The sequence below is a fragment of the Conger conger genome, chromosome 2 (genome assembly GCF_963514075.1).
Source record: "Conger conger chromosome 2, fConCon1.1, whole genome shotgun sequence".
Taxonomy (NCBI): domain Eukaryota; kingdom Metazoa; phylum Chordata; class Actinopteri; order Anguilliformes; family Congridae; genus Conger; species Conger conger.
In genome coordinates this window covers 24,819,882-24,833,076 of record NC_083761.1, presented here as the reverse complement: position 1 = coordinate 24,833,076, position 13,195 = coordinate 24,819,882, and the positions used below count along the sequence as shown (strand labels likewise).

Below are 13,195 nucleotides of genomic sequence, written 5' to 3'. Positions count from 1 at the left end.
CTAATCTCTTGAGGGAAACCTATTCACAAGCTTGGTTATGGCATGCTGAGCTGGTTCTAGGCATAGGTGGTCAACATAGGGCCCCATCTGTCAAAAGGGTGGCAACTGTGTAGCAGGGCAACTATGACGGCCCCAAATTCCGCCCTCCCCAATCCGAGCCTCTTGGCTAGGGCAGCAGGAAGGCTAGAGGCATGCAACTCTAATGGGGGCCTCCACAGAATATTTAGCCTTGGGCCTAATAGCATGTGATCATATTTGGAGGATTGGCTCTCTATAAATGTTTTTGCTAACCATTGTAACGGTGCTTTGAACTGCGTCCTGTGGGGCGTGTCCCTGCAAATCACATACAAGGACCTATCACCACCAGCATGTGAGGACTTTTCTCTACAGAGTTCATGGATGGATAACTGTCAGAGAGCGCACCAGAGACTGATGGTGTCGATGGACTAGACTAGAGCAGGGGAATGCCAGATATATCAGAGGAAACCGAGCTGGGAGTCTGGTGAATTGTTCTCTTTGGAGCAAAGCCGTCTGCTCTTTAATCGTAAATTAATCGTAATTTAATTTACTCGGGGTTAAAACGCATATTCCTCATTTCGGGGCTGATCTTAAGGAAGTGCCGCGGTGCGTCTCTTCCCCGCAGAGCAGATTTATTTATTTATTTCTTCTTGAATCAATAATTAACAAAAATCATTTATTCATGGACATCTTCGCCAATTGTGGGCATCTAATTAACAGTTTCAATAATTGATACTCGTTTTCTGAGGCCTGATTAGGCATGCGGAGGCCGGGAACGCGGATCTCATTTGATTATTTGTTATGTGAAAGTAACGCGCTCCGGGCTACGATCAGGCTTCTTTGACTCCGCCGCTCTGCGCCGCGCTGTTCTTATGATGTGAGTAAAACCCGCGCCCGCAACGCCGCACCCAGCGGACCCGCCGCAAAACCATGTGATCCTCCGACAACCCACTCGGGCGCTGTGGATACTTCTAAGGACCGAGCTCAAAGAACCAGCTTGTGTTCGCTTAATTTGCCTTGGGTATTGGTGATGGCTGCACTGGTTCGAGGACCCTCTTTCCGTTCGGCGCTTGCTCAATGAACAAAAAATTTCAGTTTTCTGAGCTGGCGTTGAGTGAAACAGAATATTTTGGTTCCTTTACAGCGCCATTTACATTACTGAATATTAACTTTTTGATTTATTTGTGTATTGACTCATCCTACAACCCTGCTCGCAAGTTTATTAACCGGTATGAGATGCCCTTTTAACAGGTGAACTCCTTGAACTCCTTTGACCTTTGTGGGAGAGACGAGACAGGAGCGAGTCTGGTTTGAAGAGGAAGCATTTATTAGGCTCACTTGGCGTGGGTGAAGCGGCGCAGCGAGCCGATGGTGGGGCTCATGCTGCCCCACTCGCTGTACCGATGGTACTCGCCCGGTCGCAGGAAGTACTGGCGCCCCCTATAGTTGGGGTGCTCGTACAGGGTCCAGTAGCCCCCCACCACGTTGCAGGATGAGATGTCGTGCATGTGGAAACGCTCCTGGAAGTTGGGGCAGTCGTCCGTCAGCTCCATCATCTGGCCGCCGAAGTCGGCCCGCTCGAACATCTTCAGCCTGTAATTACCGCTGTACTGCAAAAACAAAGAACAAGCAAACGGAAATGCTCAAAGTTCAATGTGCAGGGTTTATTACTCAAGTTCAGAAGGTGTAGGCCAGGAGTCAGAAACTAATGATCCTCCTGGGCAGACAACTGCTGGTTTTACACCCTCCCTTTACCTGGGAGCCAGGTGTGAAGACTGTCTGGCCAATCAGTAGCACAAATGATTTACCCGGACGAAAGGAAAACCAGGGTTGCATTTGGATTCAAGGGCCATAGTTGATGATCCCTGCTGTAGGATGTGTAGCATGAACTTGGGCCTGTTGCCAGTCATCCTTTTTCTGGTCCTGGAGAACTGTAGGGTTTGCTGGTTTTTGTTTTAACCTGAGTATCAGCAAACACTTCACAGCCAACAAACCAGGAGTGGTGAGTTAACAGTGTAATTAACTGCTTTAATTGATCGAATAAATGCTGAGTGACAACAAAATCGAGCACACACCCTGCGGCTCTCCAGGACCGGGAGTGAGGACCACTGTGCTAATGATTACACGTGCATTTCCATGACCGCACATGAACACACGCGCACACGTCTGTGCGGGCTCACAGCACACAGGCAGGAAACGGTCCTGGTCCGAGGACACTCACGGGAGGCACAACCCTGCAGGAGCGGATGCGGTCGTTGAAGCCGGACCAGTGCTGGTAGTTGGGGTACTCGCCCTGCTGCAGCATGTACTGGTACCCGCCGAAGGCGCGCTTCTCATAGGCCACCCAGCAGCCACTCGCCACGCGGATGGAGTTGCATCGGGAGAAGTGCGACTGCAGGTCGGCGCAGTCGCTGCTGCACTCGTAGTGCTGACCCTGGAAGTCCCGGTCCTGGTAGAAGACTATCTGCAGTAGACGAAGCTTGTCATTACACTAAGCAGGCAGAAGGACTTAGCTACTGTCCTTTAGAGTGGCCATTGGCTGGGAGGAGTAGCTTGCGCCATTCATAAAAACCTGGTGAAACCTCATTACACACAGGCAATTTAAAGAACTTCAGTAGACACACCAGACCTTTTTTTTTTACTTGTAGGTTTTCCTGCAGGGTTTACTGACTTTTGAATGGAATTAATTTACAGCAAGGCGTTCATGCTCTGTCAGTGTTGTATGAGAGAGAGTGAGAGTGTGTGTGCATTTAATGCTGTATTTGTCATAATTATAACATCTGTTCTCATAATGAATTAATCTGCCACTCTATCTGCCATAGTAATGACTTTTAAATTTTCCAAATAAAGGCTTCATCATGTTGTATCTGTCATGATAATTACATCATAATAGACAGTATATGACGAGGACTTGATAACACGATCTGTCTTAATAATGACTTTATCTCTATTCATAATTTCAGTGATCTATCAGAGGTGTATAACGCAGCCATTATTACGGACTAACAACTACAGCAGGGGTCACCAACCATGTTACTGGAGATCTACCGTCCTGAAGGTTTTCACTTCAACCCTAAATTGGCACACCTGATTCTGCTAATTAACAGCTCAATGAGACCAGAAGCTGTTGAATGAGGCACACTTTATTAGGGTTGGAGTGAAAACCTATAGGAACAGGGTTTGTGACCGCTGAACTACAGACTCTCTTCCTAACTGAAGGAATGGGTTTCTGCTGCTTCTGAATATTCAGTGAAACTATTGTAATGGGCCACACCCCTGCATGAAATTTCAGGAGATAAGTGAAATTGAAATGGTTTGGCATCAACAGATTGGAGACGAGTTTTGGAGTTGGGGATATGTGACCAACTGTGGAATTAGTCTGATATCAGACTGTGTATAACATATCTGGGTATGAGGTCTAGTGGATATTGGTATGCATGTTGTCTAGTTGTTTAGGATGGTGACTGCAGATGTAATGGATTATTGCTCTACCTTTTCATGTCTGAAATGGTTGTTTGAGAGCAACAGCGTTGGCTAAGTGGATAGGATTGGTAGTGGATATCCTTCCTTGGTCTAACAGGAAATTACATGATCCATACAGATCTGCACTGTGTATAATTCATACAGATTCAACTGATGTGCTCTTTTTCTGCCTCTGCTGCTAAGAAACTCTCTCTGCATATTTACATTTGCGACACTTGATTTCATTTTAAACAAGCATGTCAGAGCAGAGTCGGGCTCGAACGCTCCCATTAAAGACTTTCACAAGAGGGTGAAGATGCCTTTGCTCTCATTTCGGCCAGTTCTTTCATCTTGTGTCCTTTTCATGTGTGTGTATGAAGAGGATATGAGAAGAGTAATCTGCTTCCATGTCACAAGTGTATGCACAGACTTACAAATAGATTCAATAAAAAAACAACCTCCAAACCTGATGTAATGAAATATTATACTGATGAGCTATTGAGATACATTCTATGTATTAAACATTAAGAAATTGATTGATCCTCTGAAAGTGCACTATTGTTTATCAGTAAGACAACCAGTAAGACAAGGGTATAAACATTTTCCCCCATAAACATTTCCTTCCCAAACATGTGTTTGAGTAGAGATAAACACAAACTTCCCAGGGCGTGAGACCCTGGTGTAAAATCCAGCAATTTCCAGCTTGAAATGACCAGCTACCAGCTGCTTCAAAACCTACCTTGAGCTGTTTTCAGCAGGGAGACAGTGTCTGCCTCATCCCGTATAGCCACTACCATCACAGAAACATTCACCCCAAAAGCAAAGGTTCATCCACCAGTTCATCCACAAGCTATTGTGTGAACTGAGCAGTTCCTGTACTACGCTGTTTTGCATCTTTACAGTAGCTCATAAATTAGAACACTCTCAAGTGACATCCCAACCTGGCATAGACCTATACATTCGTTCCTGTGGTGAGACGATAACACAGACGCTCTCCGTTTAACCTTTAACCGCTTGCTTACCTTGGCCATAGTGATTGTTTGGAGCGACCGGACAGGACTGTCTGCTGACGGGACTCTTTTATACATCCGACAGCGGTCAGCACATTGTCATGGAAACACAAAGACTTCTCTGCATCAGCACAAACGACAATTACTCGGGTTATCTTGCGTTCTCTCTGTTTAAGCTATTTGTTTGTTTTGATATTGTGTAATTGTGCACCTGTGTTTGTGTAAATGCAGTGACGTTTTTGACGTTTATATCGCATAGGCAATAGAGGTGCTTTTCAGTTAATACATATGGGCGATGGCAATATCGTCAAGGGAGGAGGGAGTGGGGTGGTAACTTCTGTTCATCAATTTTAATCTTTTTTTGGCAAGGATTTCCTTTTCCCAACATTATTTTGGACACAACATTGATTGAGGCCAGCTAAAGTTGAGATGATGCATTTCATCTGAAAACGGACGAAGAGGAGTTACACTGACCCCAAAAATACAGGTTTTCAACTTTAGAGTCTGACTCAAGCCTTGAGCTGAAGTAATAATTTAATACATAATGTTATCGTCTGTCTTTATTTTTCAATTATAACTTGTTGAATTTCAAAATCTTTTGGGTCAAGTCAAGTGCTGTAGAAGTAGCATCACTTATGCTCTGTAAGTGTTCTGTACTTGTTTTTTTTTAAATGTGTTTTTGTATATAATAAGCAGGAAAAAAATATGCTGATATTGGCTTGCACAACCTTACAAATGATTAAAACTCAAATCTCTATCCAGGCAGTTGACACTGTGGAAGTTAATACATATACTTTTCTCCCCAGTATGGAGGTTTTTTTCTCGTGTGCTATTTGGGGGCTTAGGTTTGCTGGTATTTCCCTTTTTTCCTTCCCTTCTGTTACTCTGTAAAGTGTCTTTGTGACAGTCTCCTGTGAAAGGCACTCTCGACTAACATTGAATTGAACTGAGCCAAGCCCATTTTAGCCATCACGTGTACCTTCAATGGAATTGTCAAAGCATGGCCCCACACATATCCAATTGACAGCTATTGATAGTCCCATTGTAAAACAGTCTAATCCAGTGGAACGCTGGCCTGCTCCAAAGGATCATTGTAATGGGATGTTTTGTTGATCCCGGTTCTGTGTTCTGGCCCCCAACAATAAAATGGCAAAGCTTGCAATCTCCTGTTCACAGTGAAGACACAAAATAGCATTGGGTTCTGGCTTGTAATCGATTTTGAGAAAAATGTGAATGAACGAATTAATCATTACTATTTGAAAGCTACATAATTTTGATATCTGTGAATAAGATATGATTGAATTTTATCTCAATTAAAAAAAAAACCCCATAAGAACGTGGATTTGTAGATGACAGCAAAGGCTCGTGCAGCTGTTTTGTTTCTTTAATAGGCAGAGAAATGAAGAAGCTGAGGAATGCCAAGTTAAAAATCGTATCTCTTTATTTGAGCTCCAGGCTTACAGGCTCACATAAGACTTGTCCTCATCCTCCTGAAGGAACCTATCATGGGGTTGAAGCAGCCCCACTCTCCACAGGCCCGGTACTCGCCCGGCCGGAGGAAGTACTGGCGCCCCCTGTAGTTGGGGTGCTCGTAGAAGATCCAGTAGCCCTCCATCACGTTGCAGGAGTAGATATCACGGTGGCGGAAGCGCTCGTAGACGTTGGGGCAGTCGTCCATCATCTCCATCATGTGGCCGGCGAAGTCTGGCCGGTTGTAGATCCTCATCCTGTACGACCCTCGATACTGCGGGAGGAGAAACGCAGAGGTTACACCAAAAATCTAGAAACTTTCACTGTATGCCACTCATGACACTTTCCTTTGCAAGTTGAGCTGAGAGAACGTTTCAGGGTGACTGCCTACCGATTATTCTTCTAAAATGTCAATGCAATTGCATCCTCACAGGCAAGAAAGCACAAATACTGAACAATTTCTGTTTTTAACATGTGCAAGAGAAATTTGTAGATAACTCTTTGGTCACATTTTAGCTAAATATATGCCTTACTCCAGGTTTGTGCTGTAAAAGGTTAGCCACAGCCAAGGCCTTCAAACTGAACTCAATTAAAATGAATAGGACCAGAACGAAAAATGGAATGGGCAAGTATCTCCAGAGTTGAATATACAGTATATAAAATGTAAAATGTAAAAATAGCCAACAAACATCCTTCAAAAACTCATTCAGATGTGTTACACATGCTCCCTGTTGACACAGCTTTGAGTATTGACATCCCTAATGGTTTCTGAAGGATGTTTAATTGACGGGCAGATAGTTATTTCCAGTAACTCACAGGAGGGAACATCTGGCAGGAGCGGATGCAGTTGTTGAAGCCCATCCAGGTGTGGAAGTCGGGGTATTCCCCGCGGCCCAGGATGTACTGGTACCCCATGTAATTGGGCTTCTCGTAGGCCACCCAGTGACCCCCGTTCACCCGGATGGAGTTGCAGCAGTTGAAGTGCCGGAAAGTGTCCATGCAGTCTCCATTGCACTCGTAGGAGCGGCCCTGGAAGTTGCGGCCTTCGTAGAAGATGATCTAAATGGGAGGGAAATGGGGTCAGTCCATAGCAGTACACAAGGCCAGTATTTCAGCTCTGAACAATGAAGGGTTTCAAATTGTGTGGTATATACAGTGCAATCTGCTTTTGGATAGTGACACCATTTTTGTTGTTTTGGCTCCGTACTCCAACAGAAATGAAACCATTTTTTTTTATTTAACAAGCCTGACATGAAACACCAAGTTACCCAACAAGACAGTTAACAAAATGTACAAACATCAATGAATATGAGGTTAACAACCATCAGATTTCATTTACATTTACTTCCATTTACATGTAGTGACACATGTACTGTAGGAATTACATCCATTTTCATACATAGTTCCCCCATTTTTAGAAGAATGAATGAATGTAATCTTCAGTAATGTCATCATATTTTGTACTTGGTTGCAAATCCTCTGCATTTGATGACTGCCTGAAGTCTGCAACCCATAGACAGCATCATGATGTTCACAATTTTCCCTGGTGATGCTCTGCCAGGCTTGTACTATAGCTATTTTCAATTCCTGTTTGTTTTGGTGTATTTGTGCCTTCAGTCTTGTCTTCAGCAAGTGAAGCATGTTCGGTTGAATTGAGGTTGGGTGATTGATTTAGCCAGTAAAGAACATTGCACTTTTTGGCCAGGAAAACTCCTTAGTTGCTTTAATAGTGTGTTTGGGGGAGAGGGGGTTCATTGTCATTGTCATGAGGTTATGCTGGTGGTCTTCTCTTTATTTTAGTATTTGACATTTCTATGTCTACTTCCTGAAGAGTATCCTTGATATGTTTGACAGTTGAAAATTATTGTTTCTTCATGCATCGGTCATCCACACCAGTGGTCTTCTGTAGTCTACTAGATTTTTTGCTATTGGCAAATTCATCTTACAGCCTACATCTTAACCTTATATTCATTCTTTCATTTCAAATCCAATGTGCTGAAGTACAGAAGTCAAAACGAGAAAAATTGTGTCACCGTCCAATTAATTATTCTGAAAAAAAATGTTGTGACCAAATAGATGAAGTGCATCCAACAGGTGACTTTGCTCTAATTTATAACAAAAAAAACACCCTCTGATATTTACCTATATGCAATGCAGCTCAAGAGAAATAAAAACAATAAAACAATGATAATCAAGAAGAGCTTTGGGTTCAGTATCAGTGTATGTTGTAGGAATAACATTTATTTATTCCTACAACTAGGGTTGCGACCTGTCCTGGATTCTTGTTGTCTGTCCTGGAAAAAATAATGAAACTAAATGTCTGGGGATCTAAGTATTTTTGAGTGCTGCATACACTAGTATTGCTTAATGTAAATGTAGAGAGCGTATCCAGTGTTCGTTCCAAAATGTAATGTAGCAAATGGTGCAGAGACGTTACTAACCTTCACGAATTACACTCTTTATTTGTGTAATGAAAGAGGAATTGGCACCAAGCACAAGGTAGTTGTGCACCACATTCCTTCAGGCTCACGCACCCTCGAGAGCGATTGACAGTCCGGCTTACTCAGTTTGCCAGCTTCGTATGTGTCCAGGATTTTTACAGGACTGAGGTGGCAACCCTACCTACAACACACACTGATACTGAACCTAAATGTTTTGACAATGTGATACACAAAGCTGCAAATACACCAGCACAGCTGAAACCACAGGTATACCTGACAACACTTATTCCCAGAACAGCATTTCACATGCAGTTTCCACACACAACTGCGGTGCGCACCTACACTTTCAGTATGCTGGCTGTGTATGAGTTCTTACCTTTCCCATTTTCGGTGGGCTGAGTGTGAGCTCTGTAGCACCGTATGACCGGCGTATTGCCTTTTATACATTTTTACCGCATGGCATTGTGCCTTCATTTTGTCTACCTTTGGCACATCAGCAATCACATTCTACCTTTTACCTATACAAACGCCACAGACCCACCCCCTATTATCTGCAGCTACTAGAGGTTTACCTATAGAAATGACCCTTACCCAAACCATTATACATTGTACTATACAACCTATACGATGGCAGTGCAGGCTTTCACCAATCACACAAAAGTGTTGTGTATGCTAACAGCAGAGCATTTGCATAAGCTTGGACAATGTGTTTTTCCATCACCCACCCAGCTCCCCCTTCCTAACTGGACAAAGACAAGGACAACAACAAACAACAAAGAGGACGTTTAGGCGTTGGTTTGGTTTAATTTAATTGTACCTTCACTTGTATGATGAACAGTTACATCTTAGCTGATTTGTGGCCATATAGTGTGTGCTTGTGTATCTATGTAAAAAAATAAATTAAAAAAATAAAAACATTTTAGGAGGGGGGGGGGGGGGGGGGGGCACAGGTCCTTTTTGCTTGTGCCTGTTCATGGTCTCTGTGCCTTATTGTGTAGGGCGGAAAATGCCAGAACATTTGCCCTTGTGCCCAAAATACAAATGATCTAGCAACATTTCAGGTTGCTCTCTGAATAAAGAGAAAACATTTAAAAAGCAAAAAGAATGTGCTACTGTGCCAGAGCATTCGAGCCAGACTGGGCCCCAGGTTCATGCAGACACTGCTGGAAGCAGGAAACATTGTCCTCTTCCAAAAGGTGATATATCATCAACATTTTCAAGAACTAACATGGTGGTGTTAGTTTTAAATATATAATGTGTATTTACTACTTTCTCAGGGGCACATACAATGGCTTCAAAAAAAAATTCAGACCATTTCACTTTTTGCACACTTTATTGTGTTATAGATGTAATTTTAAATGGATAGAATTGCCATTTTGCCCATCAATCTACAGTCAATAATCCATAATGCCAAAGTGAAAATATGTTTTTCATTTAGGAAGCCTAAATGCCACTTAGAGTTTGCCAAACGGCATTTAAATGGGGGGGGGGGGGGGGCAGCTTGTTCTGTGTCTCTCCCAACCATCTTGGGCTCCAGTGGTTCCAGGGCTGGTCATGGATTTGGAGTGGTGGATGGAGGAGGTGCGAGCACATCTACAGCAGGAGCTCCAGGACCAGATGGTGGGCACATGCGGTGAGACTGCCCCCCAGCGGGCACCGTTAAAATCCCAACCCGGCAGTAGGCCGTACGGGTGGGGTGCAATGGCAGGGAAGTGATGGTAGTCCACCATATGGGGGTTTGCCATAATGGAGGTCATAATGGAAGCTCGGGGGTAAAAGTGCCCAGGATATAGGCTCACAGGTCACCCTATTCAGTGAGGGAGTTTTTTTGGCAGTGGTATGGTGATCTGCTAGTGCAGGAAACATCCAACCTACAGTGGCTAACCGTCCGAGCTGCCAATAGGTTGGATATTGTATATTTGTAGGGTATGTTGTCATGGATTTTGTGGTTGGGGGCCGTGAAGGTCCCGGGGGAAAGGGGTGATCATCGTTCGGGATCAGTGCCTAGGGTTGGACAATGCGTTCACCCATCGTTGGGAGGAGGTGGTTAGGGGTGTGCTCACTGACTTTCTTCCTCTACACAGTAGAAAGAAGCAAAGAAAAATCAAACAAATCTAAAAATGAATTGATATGAACTTTACTTGTAATCTCGGCAAACAATGTGCACAAACTTTAAAAGGTTTATGAAACTTAAAGTATGTTCATTTGCAGAAACACATATGGTGTAAATTGAATAAATGTTAATGTTTTCATTTACATAAGCTAATGCCTGCCTAAGCTTTCTGTTAAATGCCTAAATGTAATTGTAATGTATAAAATGTACACACTCTTTATTGAATGTTTTATACACACTGTGAAATGTTTTAATGTGCTCAACATGTTGTATCTTGTATCTTGGCTGCTAATAATCTTGTGAGCATTTCCAAACACGTAAATATTGTCTCCAGGTTTACAAATACAATCAAATAATGCCCTCCACGTGGTGCGATTCTTTTCGAGGAATGTTCAATTGCAGGTGAAGATGAGTGAGACGGCATTTCATCTCAGACCGTTTCTCCAGTTTCCTGTTTTCCTGCACTCATTTGGGAAGCTTTAACGCTTGCGATATCCGGCGAAGTGTCGATAACAGGTGGAAGGATCAAAGAAGTGTGTAACACTAAACAAATTGGAAGGGGACCACAGACTTGCAAGAGGAGTTAAGGAGGAGCCCACAATCCAAAAAAAAAGAAAAAAAGCCACCTTCTGAAGTTAAGTTGCCTTCTGTAGCTCTCTGTGTTGAATTACAGTTTTGATCTTCTCGTAGGCCACGGAGTTTGAAGGGAGAATTATCACTGTTACATTTGTACTCTGGGTGTGAATGCACTCACGCCCACAGAGTATTCATCATAATCAAAGTCTTTTCAGCAGTGCCGTAGAATAAACAGTTGAGCATTTGTTTGTTTTTTATTCTTATTACTAGATTGTATTACTAGACTGTTTGCGGAGGAATTCTTAGATCTTATTCAGAGAATATATATATATCAAAATCTCTGAAACATTGCAGTTTGAAACATTTCGTTAGACATACTGTAATTCTGCCTTTCTACAGATCTTTCAATCAAATCTTTGTAGTACCACTTTGTTTGTCCACCACCACTGTGGCACATTTAATATAATTAATTAATTATAATTATATAATGTATTAATTACACATATTATAGGCACATTTTTGGTGGAAAAGCAGTATACTTTTTTATCCCACTAATGTAGGCTGTGACCAGCTCCACTCACTTTGCCCTGAGACATTTGTTTTCAGTCCACCCTGAGCATATTTTATTGGTGACAGTGAGTCCTCAAATTAATGTTTCTTATTGAAGAACAATTTTTATGAGAGAACATACTTCTTCAGGGTTCATTTTGGAATTTTGATCCTTGAAGAACAAAAATGCACCTCCGCTGTCACTTAATTTTTGAGAGTGTCCATTATTTACAAGGTAAATGGAGAACACTCTGTACTTTGGCATCACTTGACTTGCCAAATGCTAAAATAATAAAATGAAAGGTAAATGAAGACTGCACATAACACTTCCATGTGATTGCAGTAGAATACCAAAATACAAGTTAAATGTTGGCAACATAGCCACTGTCAGATTATTACTTAATGTATACATCCTGCCATATAACCGATTTTTTCAGGTGAGTAAAACAACATCCCACTGCAGCAGAAAACTATTGTCGGGACCTTGGCAAAGGCCACAAAAACTATCCATTCATGATCCATTTCACTGGTGATGTAAAATGCAACCTTGGTCCTATTTTCCTATATTGTGTAGTATTTCAGTTTTTGGAGTTCTGCAGAAGACATGATGTCCCCCGGTGATATTGCCACAGCAGGTGCAAGGGGGTTTAATAGGAGAGTGTGTCATTAAATCAAATTCAATGTTCAGCCCATTAGGGTCAAGTCAGGGGTTACTGGCAGGATAGCAAGTGAAAAAATATAAAAAGTGAAAAGTAAAATATCTGTAAAATATCAGATATCAGAACCATATAATGAATTTCACATCGCTGCTACATGTTTACTAACAATATACAGTAAATGTTTTAGCCTTACGAGTTTTCCTTTAACTGACTGAGCAATCCCACACTCGTGGTGATGTAATCAGCAGTGGCCTCACCCCTATAGAGCTACCAGCCACAATCGGCAGTGGCACGGTCCAAATTCAATTCGAGACCATGGGCACCTTATGAACCACCCAGCAGCCCTGGTTGTTTTTCGTATAAATGTTTTATCAAGGGATGCCAAATGCTCCTGGCTTCTACTACAACAGCATGAATGCAGTACGCTCTTTGAACAGACAGTGACATGTATACAGAGAAGGAGGGGCACTGTTTTGCAGTTATCACTTGGGAATTTGAAGAAACATTCACAGTCCAAGAGAACACAGGTGAAGACGAGAAAAAAAAAAACACTTTCTCTTTTTTCCACTCAAATTTTGGAGGAAGCCAGCCTTCCCTTGGCTTCCATGAGAACATGACGCTGTATGCAATGTAACGTTTTTTGACAAATCTGATATTCCTCAGAATCAGATTAGACTGTAATTGCTCCAACATATATGGTCTTAATGTTTAGGCGAAAATAACACTGTGGACCTTCACTGCCCTGCAGGTAATGGCCACCATAGAAATTTAATTTGGGACCTTCAACCAAAGGGCTGCCACAAACACATCCACTGTATCTCAAACGATGAATGGTGAGGACTACTCCCAAATGTTCAGCAGAGTTTACATGAATTTATCGAAGGCCTAGCCCTGGCT

The 13,195-nt window shown here is 42.5% G+C and overlaps 2 protein-coding genes across 2 annotated transcripts; both read right to left on the bottom strand.

The window, feature by feature from the left end:
- Positions 1–1,352: 1,352 nt before the first annotated feature.
- Positions 1,353–4,537, bottom strand: crygmx (crystallin, gamma MX). Its single transcript, XM_061230410.1, has 3 exons — positions 4,503–4,537; positions 2,240–2,482; positions 1,353–1,628 (listed from the first exon to the last, which is right to left on the bottom strand). Exons 1-3 carry the CDS (start codon positions 4,509–4,511, stop codon positions 1,353–1,355), a joined length of 528 nt encoding a protein of 175 aa, XP_061086394.1. The 5' UTR covers positions 4,512–4,537.
- A 1,418-nt stretch (positions 4,538–5,955) lies between these two features.
- crygmxl2 (crystallin, gamma MX, like 2) lies at positions 5,956–8,786 on the bottom strand. Its single transcript, XM_061230719.1, has 3 exons — positions 8,778–8,786; positions 6,777–7,019; positions 5,956–6,234 (listed from the first exon to the last, which is right to left on the bottom strand). Exons 1-3 carry the CDS (start codon positions 8,784–8,786, stop codon positions 5,956–5,958), a joined length of 531 nt encoding a protein of 176 aa, XP_061086703.1.
- Between the last annotated feature and the right edge of the window lie 4,409 nt (positions 8,787–13,195).